The sequence below is a fragment of the Coturnix japonica genome, chromosome 24 (genome assembly GCF_001577835.2).
Source record: "Coturnix japonica isolate 7356 chromosome 24, Coturnix japonica 2.1, whole genome shotgun sequence".
In the NCBI taxonomy this organism is placed as follows: Eukaryota; Metazoa; Chordata; class Aves; order Galliformes; family Phasianidae; genus Coturnix; species Coturnix japonica.
Window position 1 is genome coordinate 3633469 of NC_029539.1, and position 19213 is coordinate 3652681.

The following is a 19213-nucleotide window of genomic DNA, read 5'->3' on the forward strand; positions in this document are numbered from 1 at the left end:
TCAGCACAGCTGGCCCAGGGTTCTGTCTGTCCATGGGACATGCTGCTGAGTGACAGACCCCCCAGCACACCACTCACGTGAACAGCAGCGTGGACTTGTCCTTTAATCACTCACCAAAGCAGTGACACAGGAGCAGTGCTGTGATGGGTGCAGGTACCACCCAGCAGTTTGCAGAGGAAGATGTCCATGCAGGGCAGACCTGAGCCCAGATGAGAGCTGGGGGGGTTCCTCCAGCAGCCTCTTCCCCTTGGCCCAAAGTCCAACCCCCTGGGTCATGGCATGGAGGGCAGTGCCTTGGCTCTCCTGGGAGCAATCTAGAGCCTGGAGCTGGGCATTATGTCCTCAGTTACCCCTGGAGGTGTAGGTCTGTCCTCAGGTTCCTGCTACATTCAATAAAAGCTTGAGGCCAGCTATGGACGGTGGAGATGAGTCTCTGGTAGTTGTGATGCTGGCAGTCCCACCCCAGGAGCAGAGATGCAGTGCAGTCTATAATGACAATCATTTTGTTCTCTGGGTACATCAGCAGTGCTGCGTGGGATCCTGGCTGGATGCAGGGTGCTCCAGGCTGTTAGAACGCATGGCGCAGCCGCCTCTGCTCCTCTCTGCATGGGCTCTGCAGGGACACAGTTGTGCCAGGAGTTCATCACAGAGGGCACAGGGTAGGGGGGATGCCAGACTTAGAGCAGCATGGTGAAAGTGGTTTACCTGTGTGATGGTTATACTGTTGGCAGCAGCCATCAGCCAGGAGCCAGGTCCCTTCGGTCCCACATCAATGTGATGGAACCCAGGGGAGTCGCTGGGAGAGGGCAGGGAGGGCGTGCAGGAGCCCAAGGCAGGATCACCACCATCAAGGAACAGCAAAGGGGACAGCCCGATCTGCAAGAGCAGCACGGGTGAGCCATGGAGCTCCTTGGCAAGCTGAAGATCTTGAAGGGAACCTCACTCTGCAGGTCTGGGGGTGAGGGATCCACCTTACAGACTGAGTGTTCCCTATCACGTACCGAGCGGTAGAACGCATCGCTGGCGGGGTCGATGACCAGCAGTGTCACCTGCTCCTTGTGGGCACGGATCCGCAGCACAGTCTCCTGATGGTCCAACCCCTCGATGCTCTCACCGTTCACAGCCAGGACACGGTCCCCTTCCTTCATCCCTGCCTGCTCAGCTGGCAGCCCCGCATCTATGTCCCATAGGAACTGGCCTGTGGGGGTGGTGGAGGAGAGATGCTCACCAAGGGGCACCCCAGCACTGCTGTCTGAGTGCAGGTGGGATCGCCTCCCTTACCTACTTCCCCTGAGCCGTAGTCATCCTCCTTGAGCAAGAACCCATAACCAGCAGCACCCTTCACCATGTGCAGCTCCCGAGCCTTGAAGGGCAGCCAGGAGGTGTCCGCCAGGGCAGCTGTCGCCTGCAGTCCATGCAGCCGGTAAAACTCCTCCACTGGGCTGGATGCCACCAGCAGTGTCACCTTGCTGCCGCTCTGCTTGAGCTGGAGGAGACACGCATGATGCTCAGCACCACAACCAGCCCCAGCCCTGCACCAAAGAACACACTTCACCTTTCGGGCGAGCTGGGTGTGTGAGCAGTTCCTGACGCTGTGCCCATTTAGCTCCAAGAGCCAGGAGCCCGATGGCACTCCAGCTCTCTCTGCAGGCCCGTCCTGCCTCACTGACAGCTGGAACGTGCCCTTAACACCTGCAAGAGGAGAAGGCTGCAGTGAGTGGGGCGATGCTCCAGGCAGGGTGATGCTGCAGGCTGGTGGTGCTGGCTGCCTTCCTACCTTCTGGACCCGACACGCTGAAACCAAAGCCGCTTTTATCCCGTGTGATGTGGCAAAGGCGCGGGCGGATGTCAGCGGGCAGCATTTGGGACAGATCTCTACCCAGTGCTTTGGCTGCTTCGTAGGAGTCACCATCCAGCACTGCGAGCAGGACCTGGTTCCCGCTGGCCTTGATCTTCTGCACCACCTGCAAGGGGCCAGGCTGCAGACCTGTTCTCCTCCAGTGAGGCCAGCATCCCACACTCTGTGCCCAGCTGGGGGTACCCAGGTGTTCCCACATTCCCAGGATGCTCACGGCTTACCCGGCGATGCTCTATGTGGTCCACAAAGTGGCCGTTGACCTGGAGGAGCCGATCCCCATCCTGCAGCCCCCGGCGCTGGGCCAGCCCCCCCAGCTCGACCTGCCGGATGATGTGGCCCTGGCAGCCCAGCTCCTCGTGTAGGCTGAAGCCGAAGGTCTCTGTGCTGCCCTTGCTCAGCAGGTAGAAGCGGGGTTCCCCCATGGTCTCGCCATCTGCATGGGGACATTGCCTGTGAGCAGGGCAGCAGGGATGCTGACAGGGCCATGGTCTCCCCATTGCTCTCTACTGTAAGCATTCGCCTCCCTGAAGTGCCCAGGGGTGACCACAGCTGCCCTGACCCCACACTGATGGGGGAAACCCACATATTTACCAATGTCCTCAGCCAGTGACAAGGCGGGGTTGTCAATCCCATCTTTGGGGTTAAATTCAAATTTTCTGCAATGATAAAGGGTAGGAGAGGCCACATTAGAGCAGCCCCATCACCTTCTCCTGCTCCCCCATAGGAGCCCCATTCCTGCTGGGGCCACAGCAGCAGTGTCTAGGGGAAACTATGGAGGGATGTCACTTTGGGATTGCCCCTGTAACTCTCTTGTTGTGAAACAAGAGACAGCCATAGCCCCCACCACCCCAGCACTGCCCAGCTGTGGGGCCGGGAGGGAGCACAGCACTTACATGATGGATGCTTTGTCGCCCTCGAGCCCTGCAGAGGGAGAGGAGAGGTCAGCGCAGAGCTGGGTGCTCAGGGCTCATCTGTTCACACGGTGTGCAAGGTCTGTGCAGCCCCTCAAGACTTTTGGGTTGAGAGAGTAACCAGGGCCCCAAAGAGAGAGACAGCAGCATTCCCCTGCACAACCCCCCCCAAAACCCTCCAACACCATCAACCCCTTGGAGAGGGGATTCGTGCCAACACCCCCCCAACAGCCCATTGGCATTTTCCTGGGTGCCCACAGCTTCTTTCCATGGCTCTGACAGCCTTTTGCTCCATGAAGAAGCAGAGCCTGGAGACACGCACACATGGGGAAGGGTCTCTGCAGGACGAAGCCCTGCAGCCCCAGCACATACCTTCTGTTTGTTTCATGGCCGCAGTGAATTCGAGAGGGAGCAAGGTACAGGGTGAAGTGGCAGGGAAGCACAGCGTCCCCGCCTTCTCCAAGACGCCCCATGTTTAATGGTTAAACAACCCCAAGCTTCCCCTGCCCTCCCAGTCCTGGCAGTGCCAGCCCTCACCCAGCAGTGCCAAGAGCTCAACCAGCACCTGGGGCTCAGGGACAACCCCTGGGTGTCCCACAGTAGGAAGATGGACACCAGGAAACAAAGTGGTGCACTTTAATGCTACCAAGGGTTTCACAAGCAAGCTTGAGTCCAAGCCCAGAAGACAAGTCCCATTCACTCTTGGGCTTTATGCCATATTTCAGCCTGGCCCCACGTACCCAGCACCTTCAACAGCTTCAGCAGCATCCAACTGCTGGGCATCTCTGCTGGGATAATGGCACCGATGAGGCTCAAAGGGTCCCATGCTGGAGTTTCCCCAGCATCTTCTTCACCTCACTCTCCACCCTTAGGAACTTGGCTTTCCTCCAGGGGTTGACTGTCTGCCTCCTGCTGCTCTCCAGGTCCTGCAATATGATGGTCAGGTGCTGCCGAACCCTCTCACGGTCCCAGAAAGGCAGATTCTTGTGCACCACGTTCAGGATGCTGGACCAGTAATCAGAGACATCAGTGCCTGCTGTGAGGAAGACCAGAGCCCTGACGCCGTCCCGGTCCATGCGCAGGCTGTCGAGTGCTCGCTTGCCATCCTCACTGATGTCATTGAAATATAAACTATGGGATAAAAGGAGACGCTGAGGGCTGGGAGGAGGGATGCAGGGGGTCGCTGCTGCAGGGAGGGATGCTGGCTCGCAGCATCCCCTGCAAGAGCAAAGGAAAGGGACGGGGTGAACTCACTGCACTTTGTCCAGCGTTGTGTGCTTTTTGGCCACCTCCACCACACGCAGGGCGGCCGTGTCCGTCAGGGAGTTGTAGCCCAGGTTGATCTCCTGGAGCTGCTGGTTCTCAGCCAGGTGCTGGGCAATCAGCTCCACGCCACGATCTCCCAATGCAGTGTGCAGCAGGGACAGCTGGGTCAGGGAACGGTTGCCTGCCAGCGCCTCGGCCAGGTACTGTGCCCCCTGCTCACCTATGGGGTTGTTCCCCAGCCTGCAGGGATGTGAGGTCAGGGTGATGCTTGCAGCATGCAGAGGGGTTTGGGGTGAGGATGGGGCAGTACTCACCGCAGGTTGTTCACCGCACACTTGTCGTGCAGGAGCAGGTCACGGATCTCCTTGCAGGCATCAGGGCCCAGGCTGTTGAGCTGCAGGCTGGTGCAGAGCAAAAGAAGGGGGTGATGGCAAGTCCAAAGCATCAGCAGTGGGGCCGTTCACCCCACCACCATCCTACCTGGGTTCCCCATACAAGGTCACCCAAGGCTCCCTATCCACAAGCAAGCCCACAGCAGCCACCGCAGAGGACACGTAGCATCAGCCAGTAGAGCCAGCAGCAGCAAAAGTGAAGGACGGGAGGGGGATCCGGCTGCCGCTGTTGGGGCTGAGGGTCTCAGGAGGGAGCAGGACCCCACCGAGCCGTCCAGAGCATCCGCAGGAAGGAAGCACCGCACAGCCCAGCTGCACAGCTGCGTCCATCTCTGCCGAGCGCGGCTCGCCACCCCCTGGGCAATGAGCAGACTGCAGCTCTACAAACGGACCGGGACGATCTGGGCTGCGTGTCTCCTGCCCTGAGCGAGCTACAAAGCGATGCAATGCGGCCCATGGTGCTGAGCAAGGGCAGGGAGCCGCATTCCAGCCCGCAGTGCCAGGCGCAGACCGATGCCTTGGGAAGGGGGGGTTGGACTGCAAGTCCCAGCGTGCAGTGCCTGAGCAGGGCTGCCGGTGGAGCACTGCATGTCGGATGCTGTAGTCCCTCCCCGCTGTGAGCACTGACTGCAAACAAAGCCATGCCCTGCCTCCACCGCGGCTTCGAGAGCATCCCTGCCATGGGCACAGCAGGGGGTACTCACTGGAGGAACTTGCACCGCAGCAGGATGGGGAATAGAGTCCTCAAGCTGCTGCTGTCAAGGTTGCAGGAGGTCAGATTCAGCTCCTCCACCTCGTGGTTGGTGCTGCCTATGACAGAAGCCAGAACGGAGCACTTGAGAGGGGTCATTTTGACAGAGGAGAGGTTGATAGTCCGGAGGGAGCGGACGGCCTCAGCTGTGAAGCGCTCGTTCTGGAACTCGTGCAGGAAGAAGAGATAGTCCATGAGCTCGGAGGGGGGCAGCCCTTTGCGGCTGTTCCTGATGACAGTCTTCTTCATGGCCTTGGCTATCTCAAAGGCCGCCAGGTTCTTGATGGAGCAGCCCAACTGCTCCAAGATGGCACGGTTGCGGCGGGACAGGATCCCACCCATGAAGATGGGGAAGAGCTCAAAGACTTCATCGTCAGCGGCCTCATCAGGGTGCCGCATGGGGCCTTCCACACCCAAGATGCTGGAATTGATTTGATCCAAGACATCATCATTGTAGTAATCCTCCTCTTTGAACAGCTCCTCCGCCATGGTGCGGGCGATGGTGTCCCGGCCCTTCCCACTCAACCGCGAGAAGAAGCGAGGGAACATTTTGAGCAGGTTGAAGAGCACAGGCAGGAAACGCAGCGGGAGCACTTTGGAGATGATGCTCAGCACCACGGCAGCATCTTCGCTCACCTTCCCGATGATCTCCGACACCTCCTTCCCCACTTTCTGCATCAGGGTCTTCTTCTCGCCCAGCACCACGTACAGGGCCGCCAGGTACTCCTGCATTGCAGGGATGGTGAAGACGAAGGTGTGCTCCTTGCCTGGCTGCACACACGGAGTGAGGAAGAAGCGGAAGACATCACTGCGGAAGACCTCCAGCTGGTTGAGCTCGCTTTCAGTCTTCATCTCCACCTCAAAGCACTGCTGCAGGTCCTCCTCTGTGAAGCTGGTCTTGCGGGACATCACCCCTTCGTGGGCCAGCTTGCCCACCGTCTTGGCCACGTATTTCATCATGGAGATTTTGGTGGGGTCGGTGCTATCCAACACCTCCCCGCTGAAGTTGAGCCTCAGGAAGCTGGTGTAGATGCCACTCAGTGTCTGGCTGGGAGGCACCGTCCTGGTGAAGTATAGGAAGTGCAGCGTGGTGCACACCAACCAGCAGTAGGACGGCAAGAAGCAGGCGGCAGCAATTTGGTTTTGGCGCTCCAGGTTCCTCGACAGCATCTCCACCAAGTTATCCTGCTCTCCTGAGCGGCTGGCCACGTTGTTTTCTCCATCACAGCCAGGCTGGCTGAGGCGCAGCTGGAAATACAGCTTCTGCAGGTTGGTGTCTGAGAAGCCACAGATCTCTGCATAGCGGCCCACGTACTTACCAGGGATCCGGCGCACCGCAGATGGGCGCGTGGTGACGATGATGCTGGCCTAGAAGCAGAGGGCTGGGTGAGTTTGGAGGTGCCTTTGATCTAACCTCAGCAGGATCCCAATCCTACAACCCATATCCAGGAGCACCCAGGAGCTGGGCTCTGAGAAGCTGCTGCTCAAAGGGCATTGGTTCAAACCTGGCCCAGACAGAGGGGACAGAAGAGCTTTCCACATCCCTTTCTAGGTATAAACTGAGTCTAGAAGGCAACAGCCCTGCAGACTGATTCTCTTCGTCTTATCAGCCTTCCCAAATATTCCCCAGCAACAAACCAGCATAGAGAGTCCCACCAGGTGTAGAAACTGCAAGTTGACTAGCAGCCAAGCTGGGCTACAAGAACTAACACAAGGCTTTAACCTGCAATACCCCAGCAGTCACTGACCTCTGGCAGGAGATATTTCCGCAGCAGGTTGACCACGATGGCAGATGGAGGCACAGGCTCATTGGCATCACAGCACAGCTCAGTGCCAGCCAGTCGGAAATCCAAGTTGAGGCGCTCCAGTCCATTAAGGATGAAAAGCACCTTGAGGTTGGAAGAGCCCAGAAGTGGCACCACATCTCGGAGGTGCTGGTACTTCTTGGTGATGAGGCGTCTCAGGGAGATAGGGACGTGACTATGGGACAGGTCCTCACAGGAGAAGGGGATGACCAGCTCAAAGCGGGGTAGGAGACCATGGCACCAGTCCACCACCAGCTTCTTGATGAGGGTGCTCTTCCCTGTGCCCACGGTGCCGTACAGCACCACGTTCTTCACCTGCCGCCCACATGCATCCACATCAAAGAGGTTCTGGAGGCTGATGACCCGCCTGCAGGGCTGCTGGAGCTGGTGCTGGATAGTCAGGTCAGGTGAGGGCTTCAGGATCTGCTCCAGGGAACTCTCCCGGATCACTGGGTCCACATGGACGGCGTCTAGAGAGAAGGAAGGGCCAAACTGCCTCTCTTCGTTGGGCTGGTTGCTGAACCACGCAGACAGGCTCTTCTGGTGTTTCTTAATAGCATCTGGGAGGAAAAAGGTGTTTGGCAATACAACGGCTCCTTACTGGCAGGAGTTTGGGAAAGTGCAGGGAGGAGGCAGAACCCTGCACTGCCCAGGGCATCCATCCTCCTCGGCACAAGGCTGCAAGCTTACCAGATGAGGCCACGTTCCTGAGATGGTCCAGGCCATGCTGAGAGGAGCCGCGCTGGGCTCGATTCTCCTGAGTCCCTCCCTTGTACCGAACACAGCTCCTGCTACAGGAGAGAAAGCATCAGGAGGTGGGCAGGGGCCAGCAGCCCCAAGGGCAGGGTGGGACACCATGAGGCAGTGCCTGAATTCAGAGCGGCAGGGAGTTGGCTCTGGGTGGTTTGTTTGTGCAGGCAAAGCAGCATCTCTTCCCATAGAGTCCCAGTGGTCCTGAGGCAGCAGCTCAGCCACCCACATCCCACTGTACCTGGGGAGGGAGATGCCAGCCACATGGAGGATCTTCCCGTGGAAGCAGCTGCCTGCAACACCTGTAGGGATGAAACATTCCTCCACTCACCAACAGCCTCCCCCAGCCCAGCAGAGCTCACACCTCCGAGCTCACTGACTTAGCACCCCGCAGAGGTGACACACAGACTGCCCAGGCTGTGGAGCTGGGGAGGGACTTCCAGCAGGGACACCACAACCCTGGGAATAGCGTGGGTTTGGGGTCACAGCTCACCTGGCCCCGAAGCAGCACAGAGGTACACACACCGTACTGCCCTGCAGCCGGGCTGGGACCCACACAGCCGCATCCAGCTGCCCCAGGGCAGGCAGCCATGGCACTGTATGGCCCGGGACATCTTCTGCCTGAAACAGAGGGGTCAGCTGAGAAGAAGCAGAGTAGTGAGGATGTCTCAGGGGGGAGCCTACCCGCCCCCAAAGGACCACAGAACTCACCAAGGGCACGAGGGGCAGAGTAACATTACCTCCCGATCCACAAAGCCGTCAACCTGGATTCAGCTTTAGCGCCGCATCCCGGAGAGCAAAAGCGCTGGAGCTCGACGTTTTAAGCGCTATATGGTGAAACAGCGCCAAGCCCGGCTCTCTGCGCCCTCCCCCAGCTGCGGACGAGGGGTTGAGCAGCTCGGGGGGGATCCTCCCAACCTCCCACCGTATTGACTCACGCGCAGCACGCCCGGCTTGCAAGGGAAACTGAGGCACAGGGAGTAAGAAAACTCCAGCTCACAGCAAACGATGAGCCGAGCAGAGGCCGAGCAGGGCTCGCACCGCTCTGCTTGCTGCCATCCCCGCCTTACCCGGCTCCCTGCCCTCCCTCTGCTCCGCCAGCACCTTCCGCCGCCTTCCCCTGGGTTCTATATAGGGCAGCACAGCCCTGCTCCTCTCCCCCGGGGCCGGGAAGGGCTCGGAGACGTCGGTGACTTCCTGCAGCACCGCCCCGGCTCGGCACAGCACGGCCCGGTTCGCCCCCGCACGGCGGCTGAGAGCAGCGCCTCACCCGTGAGCTCAGCCCCGGCCCCGGGGGCAGAGCTGCTTTGTAATCCCGGGGGTGGTGCCCAAAGCCGGGCTGCTCCCTGCCGAGAACCGCCCGTGCTCAGCATCCATCTGCATCCCGGTGCTCCGACACAACGCGGACCCGCACAGCTACTAAGGGAGGAAGCAAAGGGATACACTATAAATATAAGTTTTATTGATGTGTGAAAGTACAGCTGGCAGCTCAGAAACACCGTGACAAGCCGCGACCCCTCCAGCCGTGCGGCAACCAACCATCCGACCACCGAGAGTGATGCCCAGAAGCCAGGACCCAAAGGCAGCGGGCACTCACCTGCACACAGCACTGCCCTGCGCCCCCCCTGCAGCCCAGTTATGTCCCCCCCACCCCCCAGGCCTGGCCATACCTCTGTGTCCCCATTGCAAGGCAATAGGACCCACCGCTGGCAAAGCCCTGGCACAGCAGAGCCGCAGCCCCATGAGCAGACTCCTTCATGCTCTGAGCTGCTGTCTGCATGTTATTTTGGTCGATGGGCCCATAGAGTACAGCTCACCCCGACCCACATGCACACCCAGCACTGCACAACCACACACACGCAGCACAGAGGGGCAGGGAGGCGGCAGGAGCCCCCAGCAGGACAGGATGGATGGTGTCCACACACAGAGAGAATGAAACACTGCTTTATTGCCTGTTTGGGGTGGGTGAGGCCCCGCAGGCAGCTCTTTGCCCCCTGTGCTGCCCTGCTGTGCCCTCCAGCAAACCCCAGTGGGTGAGGATGTGTTTGCTCCTCATGTGAATGTGACAAAGGTGACCTGGACATGCGTGGAGGGGAGAGGCCGAGTCCCTGTGTGCCTGGCAGCGTGCTGGGGGCTGCTCATAGCACACAAGGGGGAGGCTGAGCTTTTGGGCCTGAAGCAGTTCAAGATGGGCTGAAGTTCAGCTGGCGTCCTCAGAGAGCTGCAGATACAGCCCAGATCTCATCCTAATGCACTCAAAGTGCATCGCAGGGGAAGGGAGGGGGTGGGAAGGGAGAGGAGGTGGAGGGGGAGAAGCCTGCTCTCCTCCATCACACTCCTCGTGATTATCCAGACGCGTTCCCTGGAGGGATGCCTGCAGCCAGAAGCACCCAGAGCCCCACTCCCCTGCTCCAATAAAGTGCATCCTCACCCCACACATCCTAAACAGGGCAAAAATCAACACGGATCTCCTATGACCTCACAATGCAATCCGAGAGCAGGGCAGAAGTGGGGCACTGAAGTAGCCCAACAGCCCCAGAGACAAGAGATGATGGTAGGGGACAGCCAGCAGCTCTGCCATTGCCTGGTGGCACAGCAGATGTGGGGACTGCAGCCCTCCCATCCCCTGCACAGCACAGCGCAGGGATAGTGAAGGGAGCATGGGGGAGTTTTTATGGGGCACAGCAATGAGTCAGCTGAGATCTCCCCTGGGGAAACCCCAATGCTCAGCACTGGAAGAGCATCAGAGCACGTCCTGCTTCCAGAGCCTTTATGCATGAGCTCCTCATATCCATGCAGGGGAAACCCAGCCCTGCTGCAGCAGCACCTCCATCTCTGCCCTCCATCCAGACCCTGCAGTGCAAAGCAGTCCCAACAAACCAGGAGAAGAGTTCAGGGGATATTGCTGCAGTTTCTCTGCAGTCCAATCCTCTGCCATGTCCATGCTCACCAGCAAGCAGTGGGCTCAGCTGGCATCATGCAGCCCCATGACAGCAGTGCCAGCGTGCTGTCCCCACCAGTTCCACTCCTTCTGAAAGCCAACAAGGTGCTAAAATCCCCCCTGAAGATTGCAGAGCTTTGGAGGAACCACCAAAAGGAGCTTTTCTCCTGGTACCAGTCCCAGCATCAGGGCGGCTCAATGCAAACCAACTGCTGTCAGATCTCACCTGCCTTCCAGCTCCGGCACCACTGGGACCCACTTGTCCATGCTCTTACCCACCAGTCCTGCTGCAATGGGTGGGTGCCCATAGTCTTCATCCCCTCCCAGCTGATGCTGAGGGAGGGTGGGATGGGGATCATCCTGCATGGTTGTGCTGGGGAAAGGGAACAAGGGGCCCAGCAGAGCTCCGGTGATGGCACAGTGTTCCATATGGGGTTTGATGGGACGGTGGCTTCTTTTTGTGTTGATCACTTTTATCCTCTTGGTTCAGATCCCAAAGATTGAACGTGACACTGCCCCACTCCTATAGACACTGCTGCATCCCCAGGTAGCAGAGACCATCTCTGAGGATGGCACTGAGCAGCAGCATAGGAGAGCCCCGAGTCCTCTGCCCCCTGCTCCCATTTCTCTCCATGCAAGTGGGGTTTTAAACATAATTGAAAAGGAGGAAAAAGAAATAAAAAGGAAAAGTCAAGGGAGGATTGAAGCAGGAAGGAAAAGGGGAGGCAGCAATCTGTGGCTGCAGCAGCATCAGGAAACACAGAAGCCTTGTGCAACTTGGTCTATGGTGGCTTTGGGCTCTTCTCTATGCGACGGCTCTGTGTGTGTCCCCACGTGGCTCAGACCCCCAGCACCTGATTCTCCTTCTCCTGCCTGGAGCTCCCCACAGCCCCACTCTGCCTCTATGGGACGGTCCCTGTTGTACCCATAGGCAGTCATGGTGAGCGGAGGGATGCAGCTCCATGGGCTGAGGCAGAACTGGGGGGGACACGCAATGGGGCTGTACAAAACGTTTGCCATGAAGAGTGAGTGGAAAGGTTAAAACAGTTCCGAGATGTCTCAAAACCCTTCTCGACTGAGCCAGGCCTGGCTGGCACCTACCGACATGGTCCATGGCTGCCATGCAGCAGCTCAGGCCTGGGGGCAGCTCTGGGGTCCCGCGGGCCCCTTTATCTCTCCGACTTGACTTTGTACCTGAGCACCAGGTACGCCAGGAGCCGCAGGATGATGAAGAAGATGCCCAGGATGAGGAAGTCCAGGTAGAGCTTGGCCTCCTCCACGTCCAGCTCCTGCAGGATCTTGATGGGTTTTTGGAAAGGGCAGAATTCCTCGAGGCACTCCAGGTCCTCGCGCTCCATGGCGTAGATGGTGAGGATGACGCCTTCAAAACCATACCTATGGCAAAGCACAGTCACTATGCATCCCACGTAGCCCCACTCCCACCCCATGGACAGAGCGTGGGGTCTCACCTGACGTAGGAGACATAGGAGCTCCATTGCAGGTAGGTGGGGATGGTCTTGAAGCTGACAAAGAAGCCCGAGAAGAGCAGGACAGGGATGGCAGTGACGGGTCCCACAAAGGTGGCCACCTATGGAGCAGAGGCAATTGGGTGCCACATCCTATATGTGGTCCATGGCACTCCCCATCTGTGGTTCTTTGGGACACCCATGTCCACACCACAGGCAGAGCCTGACCTGCAGGGAGGTAGAAGCAGCTCCAATGAGAAGCCCAAGGGATTGGGCTACCAGAGCAGTGGCAGTGGCCAGGGCAGAGAAGAGGAGGAATCGCGTGGCCTCGGGAGGTTGGCCTGTCATCCAGTACACGATGCTGCAGTAGGCAATGGGGCAGATCACCTGGAGAGGGGTGAGCAGGGTTACATGGCTGTCCTGGTCCCATAGACCCTCCCCATGGGTGGAGAGTCCAAGGAGCCCATTCAGGGCATCAGGAATCCTCTGTGCCAAGGGGCCATCTCACAAAAGCTCACCTGGAAGGGCACATCTGCCATGGTCTTGGCCAGGTAATAGGCTTTCAGGCTGTACCAGTAGTTCAGATGCTCTCGCAAGAATACAGACATCTCCTGGGGGACTGTGGGGAAGCAAGGAAGGAGTCAGCAATGCCCCAGCACACCCTGCAGCCTCCAGCCCACGGGTGGGAGCTTCACCAGGGACAGAAACCGAGAGCGAGAGGGGAACCTTCACATGGACAAGTCAGCTCAGCCAGGGGGGTTTTGCTCAGGCTTTTTGAGGAAGTGAAAGGGAGATCTGAAGCAGCTGGAAGTGCAGCTGTGCAGTCAGTTTCTCAGCATAATAAGTAAATAAATAAGTTTCAGCACACTGCTTAGAGCCGTTTGGTAAGGAGTGGCAATAAATGAACCAGACAGTAAACAAATGGCAGCTGGGGGATGTACTCCAAGTGATGCAAATGCTTCCATCCTTCTCTTTGTATTCTTACCATCCCTATCCTATTGCCCCACAACTCAGCTGTCTCCACCATACAGCATCTATTGGACCTCTCGCATGGACACAGCCCCCCCTTCACACCCAGGGTGGGAATGGTGGGGCGAGGAGCTCCTTACAGGTGAGGATGGTGGGCATCAGAGCAGCGAACATGAGGAAGAGCATGGAGAAGAAGAGGAAGCCAGTGTTGTTGAAGACTTTGCCGGCGTCGTTGCCGATGTGCAGGTAGAGCAGCCCAATCAGCACCCCAATACAGATGTGGGACATGAAGCGCAGGTGGGTCAGCACCTATAGGTGGGCAGAAGGGATCAGGGAGGCAGGACCACATCCCTTGAGCATCCCAGAGAAGGGTTTCCCCCAGCAAATAGCTCCCATCCCTTTAGGGTTGGCTCACCGTGTCCCTTAGGATGCAGATAAAGGTTCTCTTGAAGAGGATGCAGAACTGGGTGGAGGTATTGGTGGCGAACGTGTGGCTCTCAATGTGGTCCACGTCCTGCAAAGGGATGCTCAAGTCAGAGATGCAGATGAAGGACAGGGATCACCTCCCACATGGTGTCCCCTCTTGGGCTCTCACTGTCACACAGTGTGCTGGGCACGACGAGTCCGCCTTGTCAGGGCTGCTCTTCTTCTCTGCCATGGTGCACATGCCGTTCTGCACAGCGCGGAACAGGACGGGGTTGAGGTCCCCATATTCTCCTGAGGCCACCTCGATAACTGCAGAGCACAAGAGCCAAGAGCAGCACTGAGCCCTCACCATCACACTGCTCAGGTCACCCAGATTCCCCATAGTCAGGGGATGGGAGCCCAATGCAGCCCCCACCCCACAGCGTCACACCACCCACAGCACTGCATCCAATGGGAGGATGTGAGTTTGGACCTCACCACCCTCCAACCCCAACACTGCTGAGCTGAGGAGGGACCACTCACTGAAGTCAGCAGGGTTGTGGTATGTGGGGCAATGGAGCCCAAGGCCCTTCAGGTAAGGGATGAGGTTGGTCACGACGCCTTTAAAGATGCACTGGCCCTGGCTAAGGATGTAGAGCTGCAAGAGAAATCAGCAATGGGGCAGGTGCAGAGCAGCCAGGACATCACTACCTGCTCCAGATCCTGTCATCAGGGCTGTGACCCACAAGAGCCCAGGTCAGCATCCTGCACCCACCCCTCCCACAGCCTCTCAGCATGGTCAGAATGACCTGCCCCAACAGAGAGCCCTGTGCCCCAGCCCAAACCTTGTCAAACATCTCGAAGAGCTTGGCGCTGGGCTGGTGGATGGTGCAGATAATGGTGCGGCCACCCTGAGCCAGGGAGCGCATCAAGGAGACAACCTGGAAGCAGGAGGCACTGTCCAGACCACTGCAGGATGGGAGAGAGAAGAAAGAGATGGCAAAGGGAAAAGGAGAGAGTTGAGAAAGCGAGATGGATGTCCCCAAGACACCTCCACCACCACATAGGCACCTTCTTTCTGCCTGAAGGATGGAGAACAGCATCACTTTGCAGCCCTGTTGTCCTCTAGTCCCTTTGGTGCCCCACGGCCCCTCTCAGATCCAAAGGGCTCTGGTCCCCTCCAGCGAATCCCAGTGCTGGGGAGCTCCAGTCCCTGCAGTCTCACCTGGTGGGCTCATCAAAAAACATAACAGGAGGATTGTTCACCAGCTCCAAAGCAATGGCAAGACGCTTTCTCTGGCCTCCCGACAGCGAGATGGTGCGGGTGTAGGAGCACTCCAGCAGCCCCAGGGCTGTCAGGATCTCATTGACCTGAGGGATGGAGCCTCATTCACCATGAGCTCCCATGGACCCTCACCCATCCCCCATCACCTCCTCCCACACCCCCATCACCGAGGGTCCATGGTTCCTTCCCTTTTCCACTGTTGGGTATTACCGTGGGGTAATACAAGGGGCCCTGGACTCACTTCCTCTTCACTTACCAGCTCCTTCTTCACCTCCTGCTTCTCACTCAGCTTCAGATTAGCAGAGACCTGCAGGGAGAAGATGAACAGGGAGATGATAACATCATAGAATAGCTTGGGTTGAAAGGGACCATCATGCTCCAACCCCCCCTGCTGCATGCAGGGCCACCAACCTCCATATCTATCTAGGCCAGGATGCCCAGGACCCCATCCAACCTGGCCTTGAACACTGCCCCAGGATACCCTGCAGGTTATCTAACCCTAACCCCCCTCTCACCATCATGGCCTCCAGCACGGTGAGGTGAGGCAGCAGCATGTCGTCCTGCATGATATAACAGGACATCTTGCGAAAGGTGCGCAGGTCCCGCGGCCGCCCATTCACCAGGATCTGACCCTTCATGCCCGTCTCCCTGCAGGACACAGAGGATATAACACAGCCCCCAGGTCCTGCTCACCCAGCCCCTCGTCCAGCCCTACCTGTAGCCAGCCAGGATGTTCATCAGCGTGGACTTGCCGGCACCCGATGGGCCCATGATCCCAATGAGCTCTCGCTGGCAGAACTTCCCTGACAGGCATTTGAGGAGGGTCTTGTAGCCTAGAGGGAGAGAGCAGCATAGTGGGATTGCAATTGGACCCCGGCACCAAGGGACCATCTCTATCAGCACCATCACGTCTGTCACCCTCAATACAACCCCTGCTTCCCCATCAGCTCATCCATTTCCAATGCAGACAAGATCAGAAAGCTCCTGAGACACAGCATGAGGAAGGGCACCAGACTGTGGCAGTGCCCTGCTCCCCAGGCATTGAGGAGCAAGGTGCCATGGGGCAGCAGTGCCCCCGTGCCCGCTGAATGCCTGGCTGCTGCCTTCATTGGCATTCATGCCATGACACCCAACAGCAGCCACTGCTAATCAGACCTGGAATTATCTCTGCTTTAAAGGCAGCTGATTAGCATTTTCTGGCAGCAGGAACGCAATGTGTCAGGAGCACGGAACAGGCACAGCCTCAGGCTGGCAGAAACTGCCCTGAAACACAGCCCTGCATGGGCAGGATACCACAAACCAGGTCTGAGCGTCTCCCTATTGGAAATACATCCCCTTACCCCATAGCACCAGCTGGCATCATGCAAGGACAACACATCTATCCCAATACCCACAAACTGGAGCAAACCTTGGGATCAGGGCAGTGAAACAAGCAGGAGGGGATAGGATAGGATAGGATAGGATAGGATAGGATAGGATAGGATAGGATAGGATAGGATAGGATAGGATAGGATAGGATAGGATAGGATAGGGATNTAGGATAGGATAGGATAGGATAGGATAGGATAGGATAGGATAGGATAGGATAGGATAGGATAGGATAGGATAGGATAGGATAGGGATAGGATAGGATAGGGATAGGATAGGATAGGGATAGGGATAGGGATAGGGATAGGGATAGGGATAGGGATAGGGATAGGATAAGATAGGGGATCCCTCCAGGGATGGGGTCCAGCACCGCGACCTTCCAATGCCCCAGCAGCACACGTTGGGGTCAGGCACCCCCAATAGAGGGGCTCTGGGGGCTGGGAGGTGTGAGCAGGATGCTGTGTGTGACGGCAGCAGGGCGAGCCCCGCTCTCATCCTCAGCAGTGCATGCTGCTCACGTCGGTGCCACTGCAGCTTGCGCAGCGGTTACTCGCGTTCATTGACTGCCAGTAACCTCCTGCTTCAGCAGCGAGCGGCAGCACAGCCGGATCCTGCACAAAGGCACCTGGAGCTCCACACTGGCTCCTGTTTGTGGTCCAGGGGAGAAGAGCATCCCCCCTGTGCAGCCCCACAGTCCCAGCACCCCCCTGCTCCAGCTGCCCCATCGCAGCGTACACAAACACTTCAGGCATCCCTGGCTCCAACCTCCATCTTTTGCTTCCCAGCATCTAAGAAGGCAGAGCTCACCCTGGGGGCTTTGGGCTGGTCCTGCTGTCCATCAGTGACTCAGTTTCCCCATCTGCAGAGCTTAGCTGGGAGCAGCAAGGACCCCACACCCTTAACCAGCTCACCCCAGGACCCCACTCAGCCCTATCAGCCCCCCCCTTCCACCTCACAAGGCCAACTTGATTGACATCCCATTAACTAACAGAGCTAATTAAAGATGACTACCACCCACCAGCCACCATCTGCCTCCCCTCCCCAAGCTGTTGGCCGCAGTCGCACACAGGGAGCTGCCAAAGAGGAAACCCCCTGCAAGCCCAGCACCCCCCTGCACAGCGGGGCACCCCTTGGAGCCTCCTATTGCCAGCACAGCAACACTGAGAAAACCCTTCCAGCATCAAGCTGACCAACAGCCCTGATTGCCCCATACAGCTTCTAGGATGGGATCCCCTGGGGATCACAGGGCTGGGTGGCCAAAGGGAACCGCGGGGTGAGCAGCTCCAGCATTTCCCACTGCTGTGCTTTGAGCCAAAGTACTGCAGAGCTGAGACTGCATCAGCAAAGAGGGATGGACCCAGGACAGGGGGTCTGGGAGAGATGAGACTTGGGGGAGGGGGGTAAACATGGCAGCCTCAGGGGTCCCCAGCCCTACAGGCAGCTCCTACCTCTCTTCCTCCACCAGGAGCCCTCGCGCACAGAGTAGGACAGGTCAATGAACTCGATGTTGACAGCTGAACGTTTCGGGAGGTGGGAAAACCTCTGGGCCTCTGTGATGTGGTTTTCCACCTTCTTCAAGTGGGTGGTGAGGAGAGGAGCATCCGGGGGGCCGGCGTGGCAAACCGTGTCCTCCAGGGCGATGGAGACGCACGCAGGATCCATGCCTTTCTCTGCCATTGTGCTGCTCTATAGGGAACACACAGGGATGGACCCACTGGATCTTTGGCACCAGGGCTCTGCAGTGATGGGGGGATGCTGAGCCAGGTGAGGTAGAGAACACGCTGCACCCCAGGCCCTCTGCAGCATCACAGATGAGGATGGGGCTCGGGGTCCCTCCTTGTGCTGAGGACAGGAGGCTGAGCCGTGCCCTGCTGAGCTCAGCACCCCCCCCCCCCCCCCTGCAGGGCCGGGGTCCTAATGCCGTGCTAACCTACATTTAGCTGAGCCGCAGGCTGCAGGCAGCTCCTCGCCGCAGCTGCAATGCACACACACAATCCCCTGGAAGGGGAGGATGGCCTCGCGAGGAGCTGCTCCGAGATCTTCCCAGCCCTCTCCCCGATGCAGACAGATCCCTTTCAGGGCTGGAATAAAGCCAGCCTCAGCTCTGTGTGAGAAAAGGGGCGAGCGAGGGCTGCGTGATCCCATCACCGCCCCTCCCTCCGAACGCTTTGGGTCCCCCCTTCCCACATCCATGGGGCATAAGGCCAGCAGGACGGGGGGCTGCTGGAGGCACAGACCGCCCTCGGGCTCACCTTGACTCCTCGAGCCGCTCCCCACCCCACCCCACCCCGGAGGCGAGGGCATCTCCCGGGCCGCTCCTCCTCCATCCCTTCTCCCTCCATCCTCCGCACCCCAACCCCTCCGACCCCTCCTCTCTCACCTGTACGATCTCGGGCTCCGCTCCCTACAGCCTCCGCCGCTCCGCTCAGTGCCGCAGCCGCTCCCCCCCCACCCCCCTGCGGACAAAGGGGCGATGCCCGCGGCGGGGCCGAGCGCCCGCAGCCCCCGGTGCGCCCCGACGGACCGCGGGGCAGGAGAACGGGCGGCGGCCGGAGCTCAGAGCCGCTCCCCGGGCTGAGCGCTGCCCCCTAAGCGGGATGCGCTCCCCATCCCTCCGTAGGGCTGGGCTGGGCAGGGCCGGGGCGGGCGGTGGGGTGGGAGGCGAGGGGTGGGAAGACCGGATCCGTGCCGTTATCCGCTCCCGTATTGGTGCCCCGGGTCCATCTGTGCCCCCCAACGCCGGCGCTGTCTCCGCTGTCGTTGTGCGTCGGGTCGGTGGGAATTGGCTGCCCGGGCGGCGCTGCCAGGCGGCGAAAAACCCTCTTAAAGGAACCGGCTCTATTTCCTCTCCCCACTCTTTGCGTGGCAGGCACAAGGCCCCGAGCATCTCTCGGTTGCACACTTAGGGGTCGGTAGCCCCCGTTCTTCTGTCCCCGTGGTCCCACAGCAGCACCTCTCACACAGCAGAGAGCCCACACCCACCGCCCCTCACCACAAAGCCCACTCCCAGGGCTCACCGAGCCACACACTGAGCTGCCATTGCATT

At 58.8% G+C, this 19213-nt stretch overlaps 3 protein-coding genes across 12 annotated transcripts; all 3 read right to left on the reverse strand.

Annotated features, from left to right (window-relative positions):
- Positions 1 to 78: 78 nt before the first annotated feature.
- On the reverse strand, positions 79 to 3280 carry PDZD3 (PDZ domain containing 3). The gene is made up of 10 exons (XM_015884022.2): positions 3142 to 3280; positions 2752 to 2779; positions 2450 to 2514; positions 2080 to 2291; positions 1778 to 1964; positions 1556 to 1692; positions 1282 to 1486; positions 1002 to 1198; positions 706 to 876; positions 79 to 613 (listed from the first exon to the last, which is right to left on the reverse strand). Exons 1-10 carry the CDS (start codon positions 3155 to 3157, stop codon positions 569 to 571), a joined length of 1263 nt encoding a protein of 420 aa, XP_015739508.1. The 5' UTR covers positions 3158 to 3280; the 3' UTR covers positions 79 to 568.
- A 109-nt stretch (positions 3281 to 3389) lies between these two features.
- Positions 3390 to 9022, reverse strand: NLRX1 (NLR family member X1). 7 transcript variants are annotated; one of them, XM_015884011.2, is made up of 9 exons: positions 8804 to 9022; positions 8227 to 8354; positions 7975 to 8035; positions 7674 to 7774; positions 6927 to 7543; positions 5132 to 6546; positions 4350 to 4436; positions 4024 to 4275; positions 3390 to 3900 (listed from the first exon to the last, which is right to left on the reverse strand). In XM_015884011.2, exons 2-9 carry the CDS (start codon positions 8345 to 8347, stop codon positions 3582 to 3584), a joined length of 2973 nt encoding a protein of 990 aa, XP_015739497.1. In that variant the 5' UTR covers positions 8348 to 8354; positions 8804 to 9022; the 3' UTR covers positions 3390 to 3581. The 7 variants fall into 7 exon arrangements, with proteins under 7 accessions (XP_015739497.1, XP_015739500.1, XP_015739499.1 ...); XM_015884014.2 differs by having other exon boundaries at positions 8838 to 8951; XM_015884013.2 differs by having other exon boundaries at positions 8474 to 8921.
- Positions 9023 to 9657: 635 nt separating this feature from the next.
- On the reverse strand, positions 9658 to 19124 carry ABCG4 (ATP binding cassette subfamily G member 4). Of its 4 annotated transcripts, none has more exons than XM_015884017.2 (16): positions 18548 to 19122; positions 18102 to 18271; positions 17616 to 17853; positions 15515 to 15632; positions 15315 to 15447; positions 15056 to 15106; positions 14740 to 14885; positions 14360 to 14483; positions 14058 to 14172; positions 13705 to 13844; positions 13525 to 13623; positions 13250 to 13418; positions 12659 to 12759; positions 12369 to 12527; positions 12144 to 12262; positions 9658 to 12069 (listed from the first exon to the last, which is right to left on the reverse strand). In XM_015884017.2, the coding sequence occupies exons 3-16, from the start codon at positions 17842 to 17844 to the stop codon at positions 11844 to 11846; spliced, it is 1929 nt and encodes a 642-aa protein (XP_015739503.1). In that variant the 5' UTR covers positions 17845 to 17853; positions 18102 to 18271; positions 18548 to 19122; the 3' UTR covers positions 9658 to 11843. The 4 variants fall into 4 exon arrangements, with proteins under 4 accessions (XP_015739503.1, XP_015739505.1, XP_015739504.1 ...); XM_015884019.2 differs by having other exon boundaries at positions 11844 to 12069; positions 18102 to 18248; positions 18548 to 19124; XM_015884018.2 differs by having other exon boundaries at positions 11844 to 12069; positions 18098 to 18271; positions 18548 to 19124.
- Positions 19125 to 19213: the final 89 nt, after the last annotated feature.